This window comes from Lampris incognitus, chromosome 5, assembly GCF_029633865.1.
Source record: "Lampris incognitus isolate fLamInc1 chromosome 5, fLamInc1.hap2, whole genome shotgun sequence".
In the NCBI taxonomy this organism is placed as follows: Eukaryota; Metazoa; Chordata; class Actinopteri; order Lampriformes; family Lampridae; genus Lampris; species Lampris incognitus.
In genome coordinates this window covers 11,562,936-11,589,026 of record NC_079215.1, presented here as the reverse complement: position 1 = coordinate 11,589,026, position 26,091 = coordinate 11,562,936, and the positions used below count along the sequence as shown (strand labels likewise).

Genomic DNA, 26,091 nt, shown 5'->3' with positions numbered 1-26,091 from the left:
AGAGTGGTTGAGGGGGGGAGATGATACATTTAAGTGTTGTGCCTGTTAAGAAAATATTTCAAGACCATCCGGGTAGCGTGGCGGTCTATTCCGTTGCCTATCAACACGGCGATCTCCGGTTCAAATCCCCGTGTTGTCTCCGGCTTGGTCGAGTGTCCCTACAGACACAATTGGCCGTGTCTGCGGGTGGGAAGCCGGCTGTGGGTATGTGTCCTGGTCGCAGCACTAGCGCCTCCTCTGGTCGGTCGGGGCGCCTGTTTAGTGGGGAGGAGGAACTGGGGGGAATAGCGTGATCCTCCTACATGCTACGTCCCCCTGGTGAAACTCCTCACTGTCAGGTGAAAAGAAGCGGCTGGCGACTCCACATGTATCGGAGGAGGCACGTGGTAGTCTGCAGCCCTCCCCGGATCGGCAGAGGGGGTGGAGCAGCGACCGGGACGGCTCGGAAGAGTGGGCTATTGGTCGGATACAGTTGGGGAGAAAAGGGGGGGATCCAAAAAAAAAAAGGAAAAAGGGAAAAAAAATAATAAAAAAGTAATCAAAGGAAAAAAAAGTAAGTAAAGTAATCAATAAGTAAAAAGTAATCAAAGAGCTACTGTGAAACATACTTGGATGTTTTGCAAAGTGTACACTAGATGTTTCAGCACTTGGGTATGATTAGAGTTTCAAACACTGAATAATACTAGGATATGTTTCCCATAACTTAGTAAAGCAGGATAAAGTTCACCAACACCATCAAAAGTAAAGTAGATTAAGATTAAATATTAAACATTTTTGGGGGAACTTTCTTTCGCACTACAAACACCAAACTTCACGCCCTTCAGGAGAATCGACCAAAGGGCACCAGCATCCTCCGGCTCACGGTGACTGATCGGGACGCCACCCACAATGGGCCACCGTTCACCTTTGCCATCGTAGATGGGAACGAGGGCGATGCTTTCCAGATCAACCAACAGGGAGCACTCCTGGCAGTGGGGGCACTGAATAGGAGAAGTCAAGAACACTATCTGCTGCAAGCACAGGTGAGTCCCTCCAGTGAGGAGGAACAAAGGAGGAGGTGTTATATTGATTTAACTGTCAAACCATTGCAGTCTCACATAGCCCACTTTTTCATTTCTCTCTCTCACGGGTTTATCCTCTGACTCTCTCACTCACTGGCTATGTCGGACTTGTTCCTCACTCCTAGTTTGTCCGTGTATCATTCGATCATTTCACATCCAATTTAGATTCCAAAATCAGAAAACCAATCAATGACCTGTTATGTCACTGTGTTTTTTTTTACAAATCCAATATCAGAAAACAAATAACGGGCTGTTTTTCGTTGTTTTTATTTTGTTCTGAAGTTAAAAAAAGAACATAAGGGGCATCTGGGTGGCGTAGCGGTCTATTCCGTTGCCTATCAACACGGGGATCGGCGGTTCGAATCCCCGTGTTACCTCCGGCATGGTCAGGCGTCCCTATGGAAACAATTGGCCGTGTTTGTGGGTGGGAAGTCAGATGTGAGGATGTGTCCTGGTCGCTGCACTCGCGCCTCCTCTGGTCGGTCGGGGCGCCTGTTCGGGGGGGAGGGGGAACTGGGGGGACTAGCGTGATCCTCCCACATGGCCGGCGACTCCACCTGTATTGGAGAGGCATGTGGTAGTCTGCAGCCCTCCTCCAGCAGAGGGGGTGGAGCAGCGACCAGGACGGCTTCGAAAATAGGGTAATTGGCCAAGTACAAACTGGGGAGAAAAAATCCAAACAAATCTGCCTTTTTCTCATGTTCTATCTTTAACTTCATAACAAAATCAAAACAATGAAATAACAGGTTATTGATTGGTTTTCTAATTTTGGATTCTAAATCGAACACAAGCTGATCGAATGATACCCGGATACTAGTCAATGTTCTTTCCTCAGCTTTTTTTCCCCTTCATCATTCACGACTCTTCATTGCAGCATCAGAGGTCCTCTTCAGCGTAGCAGTTTTGTTCAGCCAAAGAGGTAGTTAGCTAATTAGTTAGTAGCTGCCACGTAGAGGCATAAGACATTGAAATTGAATAAAATTAAGCGGCGACCCTCTCACACTCAAAAGACCTTTGAGTTCACCTCAGAGAAGTACAAATGATACTCGTTTGAGTTTCAGCCCATCATGTGTAGAGCAGTCCGCATGAGAAGAGAACTTGAGTTGGCAGATAGGATGAGAGGAAAGAAAGGGAGATTTATTACTGGATGCAGGAGGTGCTCTTCAGTTTTGGGTCAGTGCGGGGGTCAGTGTTTTCCCTATAAATTAGTCGTTCATGCTTCTGAACTTGAAGGAATTGCACGTTCTTTGGATGGATGCCTTGAGTAAGTGTTGGCATTACCACCGGCGTAACTGAAGTGTTATGAATTTTGTTTGGAGGCAATAAAAGATCTTTACTGCCCTCTGCTGATGAAGACTTTTTGCTGGTAGATTCAAAAGGTTTCTAATGTGGGACCCCTTACCAGCAGACATCGCTGTACAAACAGCTGCAGCTGAATTTTAACTCCCCCCTCTCCTTCCTCCTGTTCAGGTGTCAGACAGTGGCAAACCACAGCTCCTGTCTACTGCCTTCATCAGCATACGCATTATCGAGGAGAGTGTCTACCCTCCTGCCATCCTTCCACTGGACATCTTCATTTCCACAGCGGGTGATGAATACCCCGGGGGGGTTCTTGGAAAGATCCATGCCACGGATCAAGACATTTATGACACCCTGACCTACAGCCTCGCCCCCTCTTCTTCCTCCGCCGAGGGTAGTGACGACTTATTTACTGTCTCGGCCTCTGACGGCAAAGTCATAGCCCAAAGGCCGCTCGATGTGGGCCATTACCCCCTCAATGTAACTGTAACTGATGGCCGCTTCACCACGGCCGCCGACGTCACAGTGCATGTGCGGCAGGCAACTCTGCAAGCCCTAGACAACACCATTGCCGTGCGCTTTTCCAACATTGCACCGGAGGAGTTTATTGGCGACTACTGGCGCAACTTCCAGCGGGCACTGAGGAACATTGCCGGGGTGAGGAGGAACGACGTGCAGCTCGTGAGCTTGCAACCAACAGAGCAAGGAGATCTGGATGTGCTGCTGGCTCTAGAGAGATCTGGCAGCCCCTACCAGCCCCAGGAGGTAAGAGTGTCTACCGAAGACTTACTGAGGTCCTAAATGTTTTGAAATTTGACTGAATGACTGCGCTGTTAAAGCCACAACCCTGAAGCTTTACATAAAAACGGGGTGCCTTTTCGGCACTTAATTTCTGTCACGTCTAACATGTCTGTAGTTGTCCATGTGAGTGGTTCCATTCTGTTAAGACTTCATGATAAAAGTTATACAGTGCCCAGATCGGCAGAGGGGGTGGAGCAGCGACCGGGAAGGCTCGGAAAATAGGGTAATTGGTCAAGTGCAATTGGGGAGAAAAAGAGAGGGAAAAAAAGCCAAAAAAAAAAAGTTATACATTGCATTATTTTTAGTTTCTAACCGTAGCAGCCAAATATGGAAGAATAAGGCAGATTGTGCTGAATTGTAAGAAGGAAAATTGTTGCACCTAATAAGAACATATGGCAGAGCGGGCTTGTAGAAATAACCGACCGACAAATACTAACTACATCATCAGTTGCTGAAACTGAAGTGCAGCCATGTTTCGTGCAGTCTCCATCTTGCAGTGAGGAAGGTGTTGACACACATGCTAGCAGGTCTACCTCCATCCTATGCAGGTACAAGCATCCCAATAGGTGGCAGGCAGTAAATTAAACAAAAACAATTATGGACATCCAGGTGGCGTGGGGGTCTATTCCTTTGCCTGTCGACACGGGGATCGCTGGTTCGGATCCCTGCTACCTCCGGCTTGGTTGGGCATCCTACAGACACAATTGGCCATGTGCAGGTGGGAAGCCAGATGTGGGTATGTCGCTGCACTAGCGCCTCCTCTGGTCAGTCAGGGCGCCTGTTCGGGGGCGGGGGGGGGGATAACATGATCCTCCCACGTGCTACATCCCCCTGGTGAAACTCCTCACCTGTCAGGTGAAAAGAAGTGGCTGGCGACTCTCCACATGTATTGGAGGAAGGGGTGGAGCAGCAGCGACCGGGGCCGCTCAGAAGAGTGGGGTAATTGGCCGGATACAACTGGGGAGAAAAAGCGGGAAAAAAGTCCAAAAAATAAAATAAATAAAAAACCAATTTCCTTCAGGATTGTGGCTTTAAGATTTCCCCCAGTTGGTAGCAACAGGAAAAGGGGCTCTTTCTAGTAAGTTCATCGTTTGACGTCATTCTTGCTTTGGTTTTTTTAGGTTGTTTTCCGTAAGCTGAACTCCTCTACAGCGGTCATTGAGGAGATGACGGGCGTGCGGATCATGCGGGTGGTGAAGAAGTTGTGCGCCGGGCTGGACTGCCCCATGCGTTTCTGCGATGAGGTTATCACCCTGGATAAGACCGCCATGTCCACTTACAGCACAGCCCGCCTCAGCTTCGTCACACCGCGACACCAGCGAACCGCAACCTGTCAGTGCGAAGGTAGGCTGAAAACACTACGCCGCTACTGTGTGTACGCGTGAACAGACACAAACGGACACACGCACACATACTGCCCCCTAAACGCACGTCTGTTGGCTCTTTTAGGTGGAAAATGTCCGATGACAAACAAATTGTGTGACAACAACCCTTGTCCTGAAGGCATGGACTGTATCGCAGACCTGACGGATGCGGCGTATAGCTGTGTCTGTCCAGAAGGCAAACAGGGCAAATGCTTAGGTAGGACCACCTCACCACCCCACTTATCTCAGACCATCCTTATTTTTTCACCTTTCTGCTGGCTCGACACATTAAAAAGTGAAGTCGTTGATTCTTTCCAATGCTAACCTGCCCCACGACCCACTCCCACCCCTCCCGTGTTCCCTCCTCTTTCCCCTGAATCGTTATTCCAACGTCTCAATTCACCGCGGCTGCGGCCCTGCGTCTTGTTGTCTGTGTCAGATGGCCACTCGCTGACGTTCGGCGGCAGCGGCTATGTGAAGTATCGTCTGATGGAGAATGAGAACAAGGAGGAGATGAAAGTGTCGCTGAGGCTCCGGACCTTCTCGAGCCACGCCACCGTCATGTACGCCAAAGGAACGGACTACAGTATTCTCGAGGTGAGGCACCCAATGTCGCTTTGTCTCTGGGTTTGTATGTGCGTGTGTGTGTGTGCCCGTGGCGGTGCGTAGTTGTGTCTTAATGTATTTGTCCACAGGCTTTTGTCCCTCACTACAATTTAGCAAGGACAAATTCCTGCAGCTTACCCAGACCTGGAGTGGTATACGTACTCAGCATTAACTGAAGTTAAGCAGCCCTCCTCCATTTGTTACCCTAGCCTGATACTGTTCAGTGTAATCCCAGACTGGAGTAACTTGATAAACTCTTAACTCGCCTGCCTTCCTGTGGGGGCCACAGAGATATGTGAGCAGACCGGGTCACAGCGGTTTGAAGACAAAAAAAAACATGCACCATAACTATTTTAGTGCTGAGGACGGAAAAAGAAAGTTCTTTCCCACACTTCCCACTAAGAAGAGATATTCTGGTGGAGGAGTCTGTACACCAGACTTTCCAACAAAGACCTGTTTTCGATTGGACTATTACATCTGACTGCCATGTCAGCCTGATGATATATAAGATAATATATAACTGTAAGACTGCTTTTGTGTACATGTTGTGTAGAACTGTACTTTGCAATCAAAGACCAAGCAAATCATCATTTTCTCCTCACTAACACAATACATAAAATTATTTCTACGTTCTTTGGCTTGGGCGTCCGGGTGGCATGGCAGTCTATTCCGTTGCCTACCAACACAGGGATCGGCGGTTTGAATCCCTGCGTTACCTCCGGCTTGGTCGGGCGTCCCTACAGACACGATTGGCCGTGTCTGCAGGTGGGAAGCCGGATGTGGGTATGTGTCCTGGTCGCTGCACTAGCGCCTCCTCTGGTCGGTCGGGGCACCTGCTCAGGGGGGAAGGGGAACTGGGGGGGGGGGGGTAGCGTGATCCTCCCACGCGCTACGTCCCCCTGGCGAAACTCCTCACTGTCAGGTGAAAAGAAGCGGCTGGCGACTCCACATATATCGCAGGAGGTGTGTGGTAGTCTGCAGCCCTCGCCAGATGGGCAGAGGGGGTGGAGCAGCAAGTGGGACGACTCGGAAGAGTGGGGTAATTGGCCAAGTACAATTGGGGAGAAAAAGAGGGACATTTTAAAAAAAAAAAGTTCTTTGGCATATTTCGGCAAATTCATGATTCGTCATTTGACTGTTTTGTGTGGCTCCTCTAGGATATAATAGAGAATTTCCCCACGGGGATCAATAAAGTAGTAAAATTAAAATAAAATAAAAATAATAGCTATTAAAGGTTGTGCCCTAGCTTAGCAACATGCTTTGTATTCGCCATACTTGGCAAGATAGCAATGGTTTGATATTGATTTATTCACTGCTAAAGAGATTATGAAGCTGCAATTTGCAAATTGGAAATCAAAGAGCAGAACTGATCCTCTTTGAATGAGTAGCTCACCATCTTCCACACTTGATGAACGCTCATGTAATTCTAACTCCTCGTTCTACACCCCTGTCCCTCCCTGTCTTAGATTGTGAATGGCCGTCTACAGTACAAGTTTGACTGTGGCAGCGGCCCTGGCATCGTGTCGGTCCACAGCACCCAAGTCAACGATGGGGAGTGGCACACCGTCTCTCTTGAGGTGGACGGCAACTATGCCAAGCTGGTTCTGGACCGCGTGCACGCTGCCTCGGGTACAGCACCGGGCACGCTGCGCACCCTCAACCTGGACAATTACATCTACTTCGGTGGCCATGTGCGCCAGCATGCCTCGGCACGCCACGGTCGCAGCCTACCTGTCACAAATGGGCTCCGTGGCTGCATTGAGGCCATCAGCCTCAACAGCCAGGAGCTGCCTCTCAACACAAAGGCTCACCGTTCCCATGCTGTTTTGGAGGACATGGTGGGTGTGGCTCCAGGCTGCATCCTCACCCCTGTTGAGAGTTGTTCTAGCAACCCCTGCACCAACGGAGGCAGCTGTTCCTCCCTGCCGAATGGAGGTACTTCCTATCTGCAGTTCTCTTAAATTGCACAATTCAATGTACCTTGAGTTGTATGTACATTTTGCACGATCGACCTCAAGGAGAGTTGAAGATAATCGTCTGTTGTGTTTACGCTGTTCTTTATTCATCAGTTATCGCTGCCTTTCTGTTGGATGGGGAAAAAAAGTTCCCGAGCAGTCCTGACCTTCACCAACCTTTCTTTTTCACTCAACAGGCTACTTCTGTAAGTGCACCGCCTCATTCATGGGCACCCACTGTGAGATTGGCATCAGCCCCTGTGCCTCTAACCCCTGCCTGTACGGCGGTACCTGTTTACCCCGGGGAGATGATTTCTATTGCCAATGCAGAGGGCAGTACTCAGGACAAAGGTATAATCTGACAGCATCCTTTTGTTTTTGCCACACCTTTTTTTTCCCTCCTGACTAGTTTGCAAATGCATCCCTCACATCTAGAGATCGGTGCTTCTAGCTTGTGAAATGCCTCATGTTATCTCAAAATATTTTAACATACTGATGTATTTTCAGTCCTTAACACTGCCTGCCAGCTGACAAATTCTGAATTATAGAAAAAAAAAAATTTTTTGAAAAAACCCTATCTCTTGTAGATACGTTCCTTAGATCCCCCCTGCGGATTTCCAAATACCGGCAAAGTGTGAATAGTGAATAGGACCTAAGCTTCCAAATACACCGAACACAATAATGTGGCCAAACCCATTTCCTGGGCGCCTGTAATATAATGTGATACTATTATGTCTCATTTTTCATTACCTTTTCCATTTCCTTTTCTTTGTGTTATGTTTTGCACATATAGCCAGTGGCCATAGCTGCTCTTTGGCTCCACATGATATACGACACTGTTGGCAGTAACTTTAGTTTTTGTGGCAGACGTATACCAGCATAGTAGCACAAAGCCAAGTTTTGTTTGATTTGTAATGAATGGCGTTATGTAAATAGCTTAGCTTGAAATACATAACAGGAATGCTATGTTTGTTGATATGACTTTACTTTTTGAGTACAAACTTCTTTTCAATTCATTTTCCAAATAACATAATATCATGTTTGTCACCTATTGTGTTTCATACACGCACACACGGTCACATATTTATTTACTTACTTGCTTACTCCGAGTATGGCTGCACAGAACTCTATAATAAGTACTAATCGTGCACACCATTTAGTCATCTTGGCTATCCTGCAGCCATATTGTATCTAATATTTAAAGTTTCCATTATTTCCTGATATGATGAAAATCTTCTAGTTCAGTTTGAAAAAGATTTTTCATGTACTTATTGTGAGGCTAAATAATATGTATTCGATCCCGCAGGTGCCAGCTTGGGCCATACTGCAGAGACAACCCCTGCAAAAATAGTGGGAAATGTATTGACAGTCTGGACGGTCCAGTTTGTGAGTGTGAGGCTGGTTTCCAGGGAGACAGGTGTGGAGCATTTTTGTTTATTATTGAACCAGAATTTGTTTACTGAAAAGGGGATTTGATTGAACTGAACGAGTCAAGGTATTTATTCTATTAACATGAGTGTGTTGTTTTTAAAATTTTTCTGACCCAACCTCTTCACTGACCTGACTTGTCTAGGTGCCTCAGTGATGTTGATGAGTGTGTCAAGAACCCCTGTGCCAATGGAGGCCAGTGCCAGAACACCTATGGCTCTTATAGGTGTAACTGCTCCCTGGGCTTCAGTGGAAAAATGTGCGAGCTCTATGCAGAGGTTCACAATGACTTTATCTCCACCTCATGGAACATCGGCCTTGAGGAGGTGATCGGTATTGTGGTCTTTCTATCCAGCATCTTTCTGCTGGTCCTCCTCTTCATCATCATTCGCAAGCGGGCATGTCGCAGTAAGTCAAAGGCCAACAACGATGACAAACACCCTGGAGGTTCCAACTCACCTCACTCCTTCCTCCAGAGGCCCTACTTCGACGCCAAACTCAGCAAGAACATCTACTCAGACATCCCACCACAGGTCCCTGTGCGGCCCATCTCCTACACTCCCAGCATTCCCAGCGACTCACGGAACAACTTAGATCGCAACTCATTCGAGGGCTCGGCCATCCCAGAACATCCCGAGTTCAGCACCTTCAACCCAGACTCTGTACACGGGCACCGGAAGACTGTGGCTGTATGTAGCGTGGCCCCCAATCTTCCTCCTCCTCCTCCTTCCAACTCTGTCTCAGATAGTGACTCCATCCAGAAGCCCAACTGGGATTACGATTATGATGGTAAGCTTGTTTCTTTGCAAACAGCCTGACGAGTAAGGCACTGTTGTCAAAGGGAAACAATCACTATATTTAACATTATCTTGCTATCTATTTTGTAGTGTATTCTTTAACATATAAGCCATGTGATGGTCACTTATATCCAAGAGCCTCGAATGAGTCTCCATCCATACATTTTACTGGTGGTGGTTCCAGAGAAATTCAACGCTCATGTCCTGGCAGTGCTCATGTTTTAGCATTTAAGATGCACAAGATAATGAGCTGTGTCATCAGCGAAATAACTACATTTTCCTCACTGGGCTTTTCTCCGTCAGCTAAAGTAGTGGACTTGGACCCATGCTTGATGAAGAAGCCTATTGAAGACAGTGCTTGCCACCCCTACAACACCAGAGGTAGCATGTCTGAGGTCCAGTCCCTCAGCTCCTTCCAGTCAGAGTCCTGTGATGATAACGGTATGGCGACTTTCAAAATTTTTAATTTATCAATATTCCTGTCATTTAAAAGAACAACAAACAAGACAATTGACATTAAAGCCTTAAATTGTACGCATATTTTTTACACTGTCATGCTCTATATGTCAGATTTCTGCATGCCTACAGTGGAAGTTACTCATGGGATGTTGTTCCAGGTGTTAATTTTCCTTTTTCCTCTGATTGCCTTATGTAAGCTACACTTGGCTTTTATTGCCATGTTTATATGCTAACCCTCTGTCTTTGTATGTTCAAAATGGATGGCCCGTAGTTGCTCTGGGTTATATGCTCTTTTCTCTTTCCTTTTGCTGCGGGGTGTCAGCTCCTATTTGGATCAAATCTGTCCACAGATCCAGAACAAGATTTTAAATAGGGGTCCAGCCTGTAAGTCCCGAATCACCACCGGTACAGAAGGAAGCAATCAAACAACTTGTACTATGTAATTCTCCTGGGATATAAAAGTGTTTCTGACCCATTTTCCATTTTGCTTGTTCTCAGTTTACCTATGCTCAGCTTCAAAAGACATTTTTGATGAATAAATCAACAAGAAGTTATGTTTTGTTTGAAAATGATCAGAAAGGTCGGATTTTGACAAGATTTAGCTTTTTCATTCCTTTGTCTACATGCATGCCTTTATTTTGTTTTGTCTCTTTTGTTCATTATCTAGCTACGAGTGGATGCTTAAAGCATACAGGAAGGAACATAGAGAAAGGGTATACAGAGCAGAGCATATGATAGTCCCCCCATGCCCACTTCACATCACACTGAACACCTCAAGGGTGGAAAAGCATTTTTATCTCTGGGGGAATTTCACTGATTCTTCCATCTGTCATGGCCAGTGCTACATCCCCTCCTCCTAGCATCTCAATATGTTGTTGTTGTTGTTGTGTTATCTTGCACCGTCAGCCCAGACCATTCTATCCACTGTGTGCTACTCCACCATTGTCTTGTGACCCAGAACATTCGGTGTCAAATCATCCTTCAGCTGGGGCGTCCAGGTGGCATGGTGGTCTATTCCGTTGCCTACCAACACGGGGATTGCCGGTTTGCGTCCCCGTGTAACCTTCGGCTAGGTCGGGCATCCCTACAGACACAATTGGGCCGTGTCTGCGGGTGGGAAGCCGGGTGTGGGTATGTGTCCTGGTCGCTGCACTAGCGCCTCCTCCGGTCGGTCGGTCGGTCGGGGCGCCTGTTCGGGGGTGGGGGGAGGATGAACTGGGGGGAATAGCCTGATCCTCCCACGCGCTACGTCCCCCTGGCGAAACTCCCTCACCATCAGGTGAAAGGAAGCGGCTGGCAACTCCACATGTATCAGAGAAGGCATGTGGTAGTCTGCAGCCCTCCCCGGATCGACAGAGGGGGTGGAGCAGCGACCGGGACAGCTAAGAAGAGTGAGGTAATTGGCCGGATACAATCTGGGAGGAAAAGAGGGGGAAACCCCCCCCCCAAAAAAAAAAACATCCTTCAGCATCAGTCAAAATATGCCCCTTCATCCCTACCCTCACTTTAAAACAACACACCACTCCAGCAACAAGGACCAGGACTTTTGCTGGGAGTGCAGCTTATGTGTTTGTATTACTCCCACAACTATGCGCCCCATATTTTGGTTTCTTGTTTGCCAAAGCGTTTGTACTAATGGCAGATCTCTTCCACCCACTCTCCCCTCCTCCTCCCCTGCTTCTCACAAGCCTCCATAGTGACAGTAATCCACCTTGTCAACTCTGTCGTTGACTCGGTGGAAAAAGAAGGTACCCTTTTATTGTCTTCCTCTGCCAGTAGCTTTGTCCTTGGTGTTGGGGTGTGACGCATAGCTGGTAGAAAATGCCATTTCCTTACACTGACGAATCTCATTTAAAAAACTCTTTTTTTTTTTTTGGATTCGGTTGCTAACGGAAAACTTTCCCCAACGCTAAATAAAACCATTAATGGGGGGAACAAATTTGCTGCCAAGAAGCCCTCAGAAATCGTTTCCTGATTGTGCACACACACAGCGGTCTGTGTAAGAAAATGGCAAGTCTGTTGTCTGTACAATAACCCGCCACTCGCTGCCATTATGTCTTTCTTTATCAGTGCTTCATTCTCAGCCTGCTGTTCTTCCTCTCAGGTTTAAATCTGACTTGTTCTCTCTCTCTCCCTCTCTCCCTCCCTATTTGCCTCGTGTAAAGAGTCTTTTTTGGCTCATGATCTCAAGAACCCAAGAGGTGACTTTTTCATCATTGTTTGCCTGAAGCCCACTGGTGTCCCCCCCCCCCCCCCACTGTCTAACTCATAACCGCTGCCTCGGAGACTAATGAGCGGACCGCTCGAGCTCTTTGTAAGACTAAGCTGGTGTGACTCCAACCAATTAGTGCATCTCCTGTCTTTATTAAGTGTTTACGGTCACATCTGCCCCTGTAAGATGAATTAATTACCCCCCCCCAACAATCCTTTGCATGGCGTTGACGCTGCGACAAGCGAGCTTATTTAATCACAGGTTAAGGCAAGTTGCTAACCGTGTGTGTGTGTGTGTGTGTGTGTGTTTAGTGTGTGTTCCACTTGCCAAGGGTATAGTTTTGTCATAGCATCTACGGTAGCGAGATTCAAAATTATTGGCCCCCCCCACAGCATGTGGCGAGTGCTAATCTATCGCCGTTGTTGTTTTGGGTTTTTAGTCTAGGTTGTGTTTCTCTGAGGCCGCGCAGTTCAACTTTGGGCTCCATCAGATCTTTAAAACTAAAGATTATAATATTGGCAGCATGGTGGCGCCGTGGTTAGCGCAGCCGCCTCACAGCAAGAAAGGTCCTGGGTTCGAGCCCTGGGGTAGTCCAACCTTGGGGGGGGTCGCCCCGGGTCGTCCGCGTGAGTTTCCTCCGGGGGCTTGGGTTTCCTCCCACAGTCCAAAGACATGTAGGTCAGGTGACTCGGCCGTACTAAATTGTCCCTAGGTACGAATGTGTGTGTGGCCCTGTGTGATGGCCTGGCGGCCTGTCCAGGGTGTCTCCCCGCCTGCTGCCCAATGACTGCTGGGATAGGCTCCAGCATCCCCGCGACCCTGAGAGCAGGATAAGCGGTTCGGATAATGGATGGATTATAATTTTTTTTCTTATTGAAAATAATGTTTGTGTATGTGCCTGCACAGAGTTTAGTGTGAGCCATCCTGCTTTAAGTGTGTGAATGTGCCTACACGGTGTGTATACAAGTGCCCTCACAAAGTGGTGTGGAGTTAAGTGTTGATGTTGTCGTGTCAGTTTTCCTTTCTGCAGAGTTACTTGTGCATGGTGTGGGTTTTTAACATTAACACAATGGTGTTTGTTGAGGTAAGCAGTTGGCCGTTTACAATATCTAATTGTGTGTGCGTTGTGTTTTTTCTTCTTAAATAAGGATATCACTGGGACACATCTGATTGGATGCCAAGTGTTCAACTCCCTGGAATCCAGGAGTTCCCACAGTATGAGGTTGTGGAGACCCCCGCCCCGCTGTACAGTGACCCGAGTGCCATCGACACCGACTATTATCCTGGAGGCTTTGACATAGAGAGCGATTTCCCGCCACCCCCCGAAGACTTCCCTGCAAACGAGGATCTGCCACCCCCGCCTCTGCCAGAATACGGGGACCGCTACGACACCCTGCGGCCACCGGGCAGGGACCTGGGCCCTCCACCGGCCAGCCCGGGGGGATCGGCAGGAGTCCGCCAACGCCCGGCTCTGCCTCATCTCTACAACCTTAACCAGTATCTTCCACAGCACTCCTATCCGGGCGAGGGGGCCGACCCAGAGGGCCAGGGTACTAGTGCCACATCCACTACGGCCACCACCACTCCGGCCTCCACCATGGGCACCAGTGGCTACAGGGGAGGCTACCCTATTGGCTACGGTCAAGACTTTGACCCCCCTGCTTTGGACAACATGTCCATGTCGCTGTACACGTCCACAGCCTCTTGCTCAGACATGTCGGCGTGCTGCGAGGAGTCGGAGGTGATGATTAGCGACTACGAGAGTGGCGACGAGGGTCAGTTTGAGCGGCTGGCTGTACCAGCGCTGGACTCCCAACAGCATACTGAAGTCTGACACTGGATCCAAACAAAAGTGCCTGAACCCACACCTTAACCTTACATTACCCCCCCCCCCCACACACACCATTCATCTACATGGCTTCCCTCCCTCTCTTTCCACAGTGTGTGCGCACACACACACACAAAACTCAAATCAACAGACTCTCATAACACACAATCACACATATGCACACACACAATTGAATCGTATCGCAACACAGAGGTTGTTGAGACTGGTCATGGATGCCACTCGGCGAGTCTCAGCGAGCCACGAGACTGAACCCCCATAGTGTTTTTAGTGTCCGCACATCGGCTCAGTCCAACTCCTGCGCTACCGGGAAAAAAAACCAACAAAGAAAAAAAAAAAACACCCTCTCGGTTGGCTGTGCAATCGCTTCGAGTAACCGTCGTCGTTCAAAAGAAGTAGCTTGTCTGAAGGAACCTCATCTGTTCAGCGTACGACAGGAAAACCATCTACACGAGTAAAAAACAAAATACACATTTCAAGGCGATATCCGTATTTCTATGACTTACAAAAAAAAAAAAACACGAAACGAAAGGTTTTTATACAAGTGCTCATTTCCAATGTAATTTAATGTACAGTTTTGATTTCAAAATTGACTAGGTTTTGTAGATATTTTATGCTTTTATTTTCCAAACGAAAACACGAGCTAAATGGTGTGACATTATCAGCCTTACCGAGCTTACATTCACGAAAAGAAACGTGTAAAAAAAAAAAAAGGAAGTAAAAAGAGAAGAGCGTGGCTTTTCAAATTAATAGCGTATCTGTAGAGTTTGTTGTCTCCCGCTCATTTTGAAAAGGGTCTTCGATGAGCGACTGCATATTCTTGTGTTGTTGTTTTTTTTTTTTTTATTTGTTTGTTTGTAAATTGCGACTTTGGAACCTCTTTATTTTTCCACCAACAAAATGGGACCCAATATATTTATAGTGCAAAGTAAATCATGGACACGTGACTTTTTCAAGTGTCTATGTGTGTGTGAGCAATGCAACGGTCTTGTTAAGGTTTTTATTGAAATACTGCCACAAGCTCACGCTTTACTACTGGCAATAAATTATTACTAAAAAATACTCACCGATGTCTTGTCATTTATTTTGAGAGATTATTTTTGTAGTAGTGGTGGTGGTAATATTACGGTAGCAGCAGTAGGGGGCGTCCGGATAGCGTAGCGGTCTATTCCGTTGCCTACCAACTTGGGGATCGCCGATTCAAATTGGCCGTGTCTGCGGGTGGGAAGCCAGATGTGGGTATGTGTCCTAATCGCTGCACTAGCGCCTCCTCGGGTCGGTCAGGATGCCTGTTCAGGGGGAACTGGGGGGGGAATAGCGTGATCCTCCCACGCGCTACGTCCCCCTGGCGAAACTCCTCAGTGTCAGGTGAAAATAAGCAGCTGGCGACTCCGGAGAATCGGAGGAGGCATGTGGTAGTCTGCAGCCCTCCCCGGATCGACACAGGGGATGGAGCAGTGACCGGGATGGCTCGGAGGAGTGGGGTAATAAGTGGAGAGAAGGGGGGGGGGTATTGTGTTGTAAGTGACATTTTTGTATTTTTCACTGCTTTGTAATTTTAGGTAGTTTTAAGTAGATTTCAAAATAGCTAAAATCACAATCTTACAGCTCCGTGCTGCTCACCAGAGCCCTGCAGCGCTCAAGAGGAGCGGCGGTCAGACCCAGAGCCTTAATGGTGTGGCAGTAGTCCTGAGGCCGAGAATGGTCAAGAAAAAATGGGGAGAAAAAAAACAACCGTAAAAAAGGTGAAGTAGAGAGTAAATTTTTCAAACGTGGAAGATTTCTGAAGAACTTGAAGATTGAAGACTCAAAACTTGAAGGCCCTGAGATGGTCTGGCGGCCTGTCCAGGGTTGTCTCCCAGCCTGCCGCCCAATGACTGCTGGGATAGGCTGCAGCATCCCCGCGACCCTGAGAGCAGGATAAGCGGTTCGGCTAATGGAATGGGCAAAAGAGTGCAACATATAGGAGGGTGGAGAGGTAACCAGGGAAGGGGAGAAAAGAAGTCCGACCGGCAGATAAAGTAGATGACAATGTACGGACTGATGTGCAGTGCTGCCTCGTGGCCTGGGGACACTGGGTGGCATCTCATTTTGTAATCAAGGTTTTGATTTGAATACGCAACAAATCTTGGCGGTATAGAGGAGAGAAGGAAAGACGTGGGAGAAGTAAGTTGGGGTTGAAGAGCAGGCAGGTCACCTGTTGTGGATAAGGTGTACGAGCTGTGAGGCATTGCTGCCCCATAGCAATGCCTTACAAAAGAAAAAAAGATAATGATCTCTACCTTTTTTCTTTTTGTATTTTGATTGAGTGGCCATTATCCTCATCTTCCTGTCTTGCACAAACCTTTATCTCCCTTCCTGTCCTTCTTAGCTACCCAATACAAAAATAACCTTCCCCTTCCATTCAGAACAACAACAAAAAATCTTCCCAACTTTATAGGCTAAAAAAGTACCTTTTACTAATACATCACGTCACCCTCTTCCCACTGAATCATATCTCCTCTCATATATCTTCCTCCTCCTCTAGCTGCAATAGGCTCTTATCTTCAAGTTTAAAAGAAGAAAAAAAAACGTTTCTCTTCTGCTATTCTTCCTATCTCTCTGTCTCTAGCATCACTCTCCCAAATTATCACTGTAGGTCGTAGCCGCACTGCTGGGCCACTATGGCTCTGACCCTGGTTTTGGTCTTGGGAGTTAAAGGTGGTCTGTGCAATGTGTCACCCTCCCTGAATCATAATGGGATTGCTGAGCAGTACTGAGTGAAACAACTTGAACAGAGTCTTCCTGAAGTGGAAGTCCCCCCCGAGTCCATCTTTTGTGCATGAGGTCAGGTGTCAGCTGCACAATCAGAACAGCAGGAAAGCTGCAGGACCTGATCTTGTGTCCTCAGCCACTCTAAAACGGTGTGCTCCTGAACTTGCTTCTGTTCTGACTTGTGTTTTTAACTGGTCTATCAACAGGTGTAAGGTACCAGCATGCCTTTTTTTGCAGTAATAATTCCTGTACCTAAGAAGCCCGTTGCTAGCTGTTTAGATGACTACAGGCCTGTTGCCTTAACATCTGTTGTAATGAAAGTGTTTTGAGTACGTAAAACACCTGTACAGTGCGGTGCTAGATCCCAATCAGTTTGCCTACAGCAGGGGTGCCCAACTCCAGGCCTTGAGGGCCGCAGTGTCTGCGGGTATTTGTTCCAACCATGCACTACACCAACTGATTTAACTAATTAGCTCACCTCTTGGACCAAGGAGGGAAAGGAATTAGTTAAATCAGGTGGTGTAGTGCATGGTTTCAACAAATACCTGGAGACACTGCAGCCCTCGAGGCCTGGAGTTGGGCACCCCTGGCCTACGGGGCCAGTAGGACAATGGATGATGCTGTATCTCTCTGTCTCCACTCCATCTTGCAGCATATAGCGACACCTGCCACCTATGCTTGGGTACTGTTCATTGACTATAGCTCAGCATCAATAATACAATTATACTCTCAAGGCTATATAACAAACTTTTGAAGCTAGGTTTCCATCAGTCTCTACGTCTCTCAGTTTTGGACTTCTTTCTGGGCAGAACACAGGTTGTCAAATTCAACAATAGATGTTCAAACTCATTGGCCATAAGCACAGGCGCCCCCCAGGGGTGTGTCCTCTCACCTCTGCCCTACTCATTATACAGCAATTACTGTATTTCACACTCTGACACTAAAAATTACTAAGTTTGGTGATGATACAACACTGGTGGGACTTATTTCCTGTGACGATGAGACACAGCTTATAGAAAGGAGGTCTCATCTCTTGTCGACTGGTGTAGCAATAACAATCTGGCACTGAGTATCAACAGAACTAAATAACTTGTGGTTGACCATAAAAATCAGAGAGAGCTACTACCGCTGGTCATTAACAACCAGGTGGTAGAGAGAGTCGATCATTTCTAATTCTTTGGGACTCCAATCTCCTCCTCCCTGAAACGGGACGACAACTTCACCACCATCCAGAAGAAAGCTCAACAAAGACTATTCTTTCTAAGGCAGCTTAGGAAATTTGCAGTGTCAAGGGTTGCAATGTTACAGTGCTACAGAGCTGTAGTAGAAAGTGTCCTCACTTTCTGCTACAGAGCTGTAGTAGAAAGTGTCCTCACTTTCTCAACAACTGTACGGTACGACAATTCTACAGCCCACGAGAAAAAAAACACCCCCGTTGGACAGAGTCATGCACACAGCTTCAAAAATAATTGGCTGCAAACTCCCCACCATTTCTGCATTATACCATATCCACATTCAGCAGAAAGGATTTAAAATGTTAAAGGACTACTCACACCCAGCCAACCCCCTATTCAATCATCTCCCTTTGGGTAAAAGACTCCACAGTATCAACAACAGAACATCTCGCTTCCACAATACCCTGCGGCAGTCCACATCCTAAATGCTTCCCTGATAAGTACAAGTATAGACTCCTTAAGCACATGCACTTTAATTTGTCTCTTTACGGGCATGGGACATATGGTTGCATTAACTGAATTATAATTTCCTGTTTTTATCTTTGAAACAAATTCCAGATCAACTGTAAAGTTGATATGGCAACGAATTATTGAATCTTGACGCTTACTTGAGGTTGTGTTTGAGGAAACGGACTTGGAGATCAGGGTTCAGGGTTTCACCGGTGACTGAAGTAACTATGTTTGAGTTTGGCAGATGAAAGATTAGACTTTATTGACTGGAAGTCATCCTTGTTGTGGATTTTAACCACGTAAAGCCCTCTGCAGCTTAGACCCGTCACCCAAGAATGATGCTTGTACGTATATGTTGAAAGCAAAGCTTACAAAACTGACAGAAAAACGATGCATCTAAACCTGTTAGAGCTGTCATTATTCTGCCAACTCATGTTTTCCTCCCCCAGGTTTTGACTATTGCTGGGAATATGTTTTGGAACATAACTTTTGTGGCTCATTGTTTAGGGGTCAATATCAAGTTAAGTTTATTTATCATACCTCGAATCCTAGTTACATTCCAGCAATGAATAACAGATGCCGTGGTGCCAGAAAGTTTGTAAACCCTCCAGAATTTTCTATATTTCTGCATAAATTTGACCTACTTTGTGATCAGATCTTCATCTAAGTCCTAAAACGAGATAAAGAGAACCCAATTAAACCAATAACACAAAGAAATTACACTTATTTATTTATTGGGAAAAATGATCCAACATGAAATACTTTGCTGGAAAAAGTATGTGAACCTTTGCTCTCAGTAACTGGTGTGACCCCCCCCCCCTTGAGCAGCAATAACTTTATCCAAACATTTCCAAACGATCAGTCCTGCACATCAGCTTGGAGGAATTTTGGCCCATTCCTCCTTACAAAACTACTTCAACTAAAAGTGATGCTGGTGGGCTTCCTTGCTTGAACTGCTCACTTCAGATCCTTCCACATTTCTGTTGGATTAAGCTCTGGACTTTGACTTGGTCATTTCAAAACATTGAAATTCTTCTGCTTTAACCATTCATTGTTAAGACTGACTTGTATGTTTAGGGTCGTTGTCTGCATGACCCACTTTCTGTTGACCTTCAGTTCATGGATTGGCACCTTGACATTCTCCTGAAGAATTTGCTGGTACCAAATGAATCCAAAATGCATTGTTCCGTCAACAGGCTTGGGGAGTAATGGAATACAGTAATGGGTTTTATGTAATCAGGATACAAATTTTTTTTCAATTTTCTCCAGTCACCAGAAAATTACGGCGGTTTATCAGAGTAGTTTCCTTGGGGTACCAGCGGCACATGGCTCAAGTCCTAAAATTGTAAATTTATTGTTAAATCAAACAATATAACTTTGTTAAGAAATAAAAAAGTACATTGTATATTTGTACAATAGTACATTGTTATGTACTATTGTACAAATATACATCCCATCCAGGAAGTATTTAAATGCAGTATTTTGTTTTCACCAAACATAATGCTTCTCATTTGGACTCATCTGTCCACAGAACATTTCTCCCATAGCCTTCTTGATCCATCCACATGGTCTTTAGCAAGCTTTAGATGGGCAGCAATGGTCTTCCGGAGAGCAGTGGCTTTCTCCTCGCTATCCTGCCATGCACACCATTCTTGTTCAGTGTTTGTCTAATGGTGGACTCATAAGCACTGACCTTAGCCAATACAAGAGAGGCCTGTAGGTCCCTAGATGATACCCTGGGGTTCTATGTGACCTTCTAAGCCTTGCTCTCAGAGTGATGTTTGTTAGACGACCACTCTTGGGGAGAGTAACAATGGTGTTGAATTTTTCCCATTTGCACACCATCTGCCTGACAGTGGACTGGTTGAGCCCAAACACTTTAGAACCTTTCCCAGCCTGGTGAGCATCAACAACTTTTTTCCACACACTCAGAAATGCCCTTTGATCGGCATGGCAAACTTCCACAAACCCGTGTGGTGAAGACTAGACTTTGATAAAGAAGACACAGATTTATGTTCTTTCAATAGGGTGGGGCCCTGCTGAAATCACACCCGATTCTCATCCCATTGATTGAAACCCCTGACTCCAATCACCCCTTTAAATGAACTGATAAGGTTCACATACTTTCTCCAACAAAGACATTTACTCTTGGAGCCCCCCCCCTTTTTCCCCCCACTCGTAACTGGTCAATTACCCCACTCTTCCGAGCCATCGTGGTCTCTGCTCCACCCCCTCTGCCGATCCAGGGAAAGCTGCAGACTACCACATGCCTCCTCCGATACGTGTGGAGTCGCCAGCCACTTCTTTTCACCTGACAGTGAGGAGTTTCACCAGGGGGACGTAGCACGTGGGAGGATCACGTTATTCCCCCCAGTCCCCCCCCCCAACAGGCACCCCGACGCTAGTGGAGCGACCAGGTCTGTAGGGATGCCCGACCAACCCGGAGGCAACTTGGGGATTCCAACCGGTAAGCCCCATGTTGGTAGGTAATGGAATAGACCGCCACGCCACCCGGACACCCTACTCTTGGATCATTTTGCTCAACAGATGAATGACAAATTACAAGGATTTTTTTTTTGTGCATTATTGGCTTAACTGGGTTCTCTTTATCTAGTTTAAGGTCTTCGGTGAACACCTGATCACATTTTAGTTCACGTTTATGCAGAAATACAGAACAGGTTCACAAACTTCCTGGTGCCTGTAACTTTACTGTACAACAGTAAACGGTAATAGATGACACCCGCTATCCTCTATACTCCATCCTTACACCCCCGATTCAGAGGAGGAAAAGTTCCACAGAAAAATGTTACACGGGAAAAAAAAAGGGGAGAACGAGCAGGAAAAGCATCAAAAGGAGGGGTCCCTCTTTCAGGGTGGATGAGTGCCAGGTAGACAGGGTACACAATGAGATGACAGATTGCCATAATGAAAGCAGTTAATAACTACACTGAACGATAACAAAATAATGCAAAACACACATGTAACATTCTCCCCTGATGTCGTTATAGAGAAGGACCGTCCCGTGCAGCAGCATGTGAGCGTTGCCGAGGCCTGGAGATGAAGATTAGAGCTCTCATACACACAGCGGGTAACCCAGGCACATCACTCACTCACACAGACACACAGCGAATAACGCAATGACTGCCATACACATAAGTCAAGTCAAGTCAATTTATTGTGTAGCCCATTATCGCCAATTACAAATTTGCCTCAGGGGGCTTTACACCCTCGCATGGGATAAGGAACAACTCCCTTAAAAAACAAAACAAAAAAAGCTGGGCATCTGGGTAGCGTGGTGTCTATTCCGTGTCCTACCAACACGGGGATCTCCGGTTCGAATCCTCGTATTACCGCCAGCTTGGTCGGGTGTCCCTACAGACACAATTGGCCATGTCCGCGGGTGGGAAACCGGATGTGGGTGTGTGTCCTGATCGCTGCACTAGCGCCTCCTCCGGTCAGTCGAGGCGCCTGTTCGGGGGGGAGGGGGAACTGAAGGGAATAGCGTGATCCTTCCATGCGCTACATCCCCCTGGCAAAACTCCTCACTGTCAGGTGAAAAGAAGCGGCTGGTGACTCCACATGTATCAGAGGAGGCATGTGGTAGTCTGCAGCCCTCCCCGGATCGGCAGAGGAGGTGGAGCAGCGACCGGGACAGCTCGGAAGAGTGGGGTAATTGGCCAAGTAAAATTGGGGCGAAAACGGGGGGGGGGGGGGGACCGTTTACCAGGGAGAAAAAATAGGAAGAAACCTCAGGGAGAGCAACAGAGGAGGGATCTCTCTCCCGAGACGGACAGATGTGCGATGGATGTTGTGCTTACACAATTTACACAAGGATAACAGAATTATAATGGAATTATAAAATATGTGAAGAATATAATGAGGAGGATGCCAAACAGCGTCCGGACGCCACCAGAGCAGCCCAGGACCCGAGCCATGCGCCCACCATCACCATGGAGACTTGGGAAGAGGACAGACTACACAGGCACACAGGGGAGACTCACATCACTCCCTTCACATACACGGGAGAAGCCACAGAAGACACTATTCAGACAGAGAGAACAGACATGAGAGACGAGAACAGTAATTAATTAGTAGAATAGTTTAGATATGTAAAGAGTATGATGAGGAGGATGTCAAGCAGTGTCCAGGTGGTGACCACCGTCACCATGGAGACCTGGTAGGAGGACAGACTACACGTGCACACAGGCGAGATTCACATCACACCATTCACATATACAGGAGAAACCGGTAAGAGACATGGGAGAGAAGAGGACAGTTTGCAATCGTCATCTATACGCCATAATCTTGTCAGCAGAACAGTGGTCGGTAAATTCGTTGAGACAGAATCCGACCCGCCATGCAGTCCAGGTTGTGAAGCACTCAACTTAAAGGGAACTAACTGTAGGCTAAGGCAAAAAGATGAGTTTTAACTTTGGATTTAAAGGACTCAACAGACTCCGATTGTCTGATGGCAGCAGGCAGGTTGTTCCACAAGATCGGGCCCGATAGGAAAAGGCCCTGCCACCAGCTGACTTTCTTTTTTGGGGGGGGGGGGGTTGCCCCCCTTTTCTCCCCATTTGTATCCTGCCAATTACCCCACACTTCCAAGCTGTGCCGGTCACTGCTCCACCCCCCTCTGCCAATCCAGGGAGGGCTGCAGACTACCACATGCCTCCTCCGATACATGTGGAGTCGCCCAGCTGACTTCTTTTTAACTTGGGGTACACACACAGGAGCGTAATCGCTGCTACTACCACCGCTTAATGTGGCTCAAACTTCAGTTGGGTAGTGGTCTGATGTGATATTTGGGGAGACAATCAAGCCAGAAAGATCCAGGTTCAAAGGTGTGGTCGCTGTAATGAGGGGGGGTTCATGGACCATTTGGTTGAACCCAAAGGGTATCGATAATGACCAATAATGCCTTGCTCAGATCGGATGCATTTTTTTAAACGTGTTTAAAACCCATGTGCATTTAACTGAATGTGCAGCAAAATAAGAGAATTCATTAAAAAACAAAAAAAAATGTGTAAGGCCTGATCAGGGCGACAATGTATGAACGTAAGGAGATCGTCCTCTGCCCTTAAACAACCCAGGTCACCGGCCCGTCCCGTGTCTCCTACCAGAAAGCTGGAGTTGATATAGTTCTGAGAGAAAATCCAGCAACAGGATTTTGAGTCTCACAGGTCTCCACATATGCCGATTCAACTGGCGCCAAAAACATGACGAATTTACCTTCAGTGTATCGTTCAAAGTTTGTCTGAAGGCTGATTAAGCTAAAAATTGGGTCGTTATCCGAGGAGCGGGTATAGCGACACAACTCAGATTAAATCGAAGTAGCCGACCGAGGCAGTGTTTATTTAGCAAAAAATAACTTTGAAAAGAATACGATAAAATATGTAAATGCAGGTGCCGTAGCAATTATAAAGAAAGGTTGAAATGGACGTAGAACAAAAATATTCATCCACAACTGCTAACAAGTGAGCTTGATAACTTGTGTGGGAGTCTGTACAGTAATTGGAGATTTCAAAGTTGTATTTCCATTAAACACCCAACCAGCTCTTAAACAAAGTGTGAAATTGTTTTTTTTTTTAACCACTGTTTTGTGAGGCAAGCTTTTTCATATACATAAATAACTGAATACAATACTCCTGAGTGTCTTGACGCTCGCTCAATAATCCCATAAGAAAAGCAAAGAGGGTTGAATCAGCTCATCTGGACACAATGTTGACTGACAGATAAACATTGTATCCAGCTCATCACTCGTCTAAGTGACCTCTTCAGTCTAAACTGACTGCAGGTATCACCCCCCCCCTATAAACAATACAGCTGCATAACGACTAAAACCAACGACCCATTTCATATGCAAATATGGGCGTGACCATTAACTAGAGTTTCACCGGCCATGTGTACTAGTCACAGAGGGTTTGGGAATGTTTGCAATCACAGCATTGTAAGATGGCGACAGATGTACTCTTAGGTCCCCCCCCCCCCGGTTCAGGGATGGTTGTTCCCCCCTAACATAGATGGACTCTTTGACTCCTGCTCATAGTCAATGTGTTTACATGCACAGTTAAGTCGAGCTACGGTTATAGCTCGATTAGGCCATGGAATTGGACTACTGTCGTTGTGCCAGTATACAAGAACCGGGGCAGAATCGATTTATTGATGGAAGGGGGCGATATGCCCCCTTTCAGCTGGTTGCTATCAGATGAAAGACCACCGCGGGATCATGCGCAGAACGCCTAGGCCGGTTCGGGGCTGATTGAAGCGTATACAAGCCAGAGAAAATCAATCCCCAACCGCATTACCTAGGTGTGTTAGTCCGACTTCAACGAATTCGATTTAGTATGATTTCAGTAAACAACTTAAGGCCAATCAGCCAAATGTCAACCCCTCTGCTTCCTTTTGAGGCAACATCCTTGTATATGATTTTTATATATATATTGATCCTTCGTTTGGTTTACCTGGTGACTAACCCTAAATTATGGCAGTGATAACCCAGACAGCAAAATGAAACTGGGCCAGATCCCGGCCAGATGCATCACAGCAACTGGTTAAAATGGGCTAAAAATGGGTTCCGACTTTAGGAGGCCACACTCTGGCCAGAGGCGGGGGGGCGGTCTAGGAATTAGATGTGATCGCTATAATGATCTGCAGGAATCGGCGCAGAGGCGGGGGGCGGTCTATGGGCGGATGTGATTCCTATGCGGATCTGCCGGACTGTGGGCGGATCCAGCCCAGTGTCAGGTGCTATGAGGGAAATCATCCATGGTCTACTTTGTGCAAACCCCATACACTGATATTTTTCAGCATGTGTTAAAAGTACCAAATGTTGTTGATCTTTGGCTCTTGTTTAATCAAAGAGTAGTGCAGGATTTCCGCTGTCATAAGCTCTTTTGATAAATTGTACACACAAACAGTGTAAATGTAAAAATGTTTACCCTATGAGAGTTTTTTTTTTTCATAAGGTTATTATTGGAATACACCCAAGAGTGGCATGGTGTGCAGCACAGTGGCCCAGTGGTTAGCACTGTTGCCCCACAGCGAGGAGGTCCTGGGTTCGAACCCCAGGCCGTCCCAGGTCCTTTCTGTATGGAGTTTGCATGTTCTCCCCGGGTGCTCCGGTTTCCTCCCACCATCAAAAGGGTTAATACTCCTGCCTGTGCTCCTGAGCAAGGCGATGGAAAGAAGAACTGGAGTTGGTCCCCGGCTGCTGCAGCTGCCCACTGCTCCTAGACAACAGGAAGTGGCTTTCATCCATTCATTTCAATCACAGACGCCGTCTCTGCAGAAATCCTGAAATGTAGGCTCGGATCCATTCATTTTGGGGTGCCGTTACTTTTCGGTCTTTCTCAGCTGAGATGCAAAATAAACTATCTGGAAAACACGGCGAGACATGTCCCATTTGTCTTGGGTTCAGAGACAAATCCGGGATCATACAGCCAGGCCTCTCGAGCAACACCTCTGAACGAAAAGAAAATGTGTGCGTGAGCCTGCAGCGGAAGTTATTTTCCCACTTCTTCACCACCGTATTCTCATGCTGGACGGGTCCAGATAAATTCAGAGATGCCGCCAGGTGCTTTCCGTAAAACAAGGCGTAATTTAGCGCACACGTTTTATGCACATTCAAGAAATATGAAAACATCGAGAAAGCTGTAGTAATGTATAACATCCACAAGATGGCGGTATACACCAACGGTACTTCTCTACCAGCGCAGAGCAAAGACGCTCAGGGGACAAATTCACGGGTGCTGCTCATTCCCAGTGACAGAGTTCACACATTTGTGCATCCTGTTACAAGGCACATGATTTAAATTCACAACA

The 26,091-nt window shown here is 46.8% G+C and overlaps 1 protein-coding gene across 1 annotated transcript in view; it reads left to right on the top strand.

The window, feature by feature from the left end:
- Positions 1 to 14,871, top strand: part of fat1a (FAT atypical cadherin 1a) — a 109,816-nt gene extending 94,945 nt beyond the window's left edge. The window contains exons 18-30 of the mRNA XM_056279995.1: positions 825 to 1,022; positions 2,532 to 3,125; positions 4,283 to 4,505; positions 4,611 to 4,742; positions 4,965 to 5,122; positions 6,598 to 7,066; positions 7,284 to 7,437; positions 8,393 to 8,503; positions 8,660 to 9,303; positions 9,615 to 9,752; positions 11,459 to 11,518; positions 11,936 to 11,971; positions 13,131 to 14,871. Coding sequence (XP_056135970.1) covers positions 825 to 1,022; positions 2,532 to 3,125; positions 4,283 to 4,505; positions 4,611 to 4,742; positions 4,965 to 5,122; positions 6,598 to 7,066; positions 7,284 to 7,437; positions 8,393 to 8,503; positions 8,660 to 9,303; positions 9,615 to 9,752; positions 11,459 to 11,518; positions 11,936 to 11,971; positions 13,131 to 13,816 — 3,603 coding nt within the window. The 3' untranslated portion in view covers positions 13,817 to 14,871. The remainder of the gene's footprint in view (positions 1 to 824; positions 1,023 to 2,531; positions 3,126 to 4,282; positions 4,506 to 4,610; positions 4,743 to 4,964; positions 5,123 to 6,597; positions 7,067 to 7,283; positions 7,438 to 8,392; positions 8,504 to 8,659; positions 9,304 to 9,614; positions 9,753 to 11,458; positions 11,519 to 11,935; positions 11,972 to 13,130) is intronic.
- Positions 14,872 to 26,091: the final 11,220 nt, after the last annotated feature.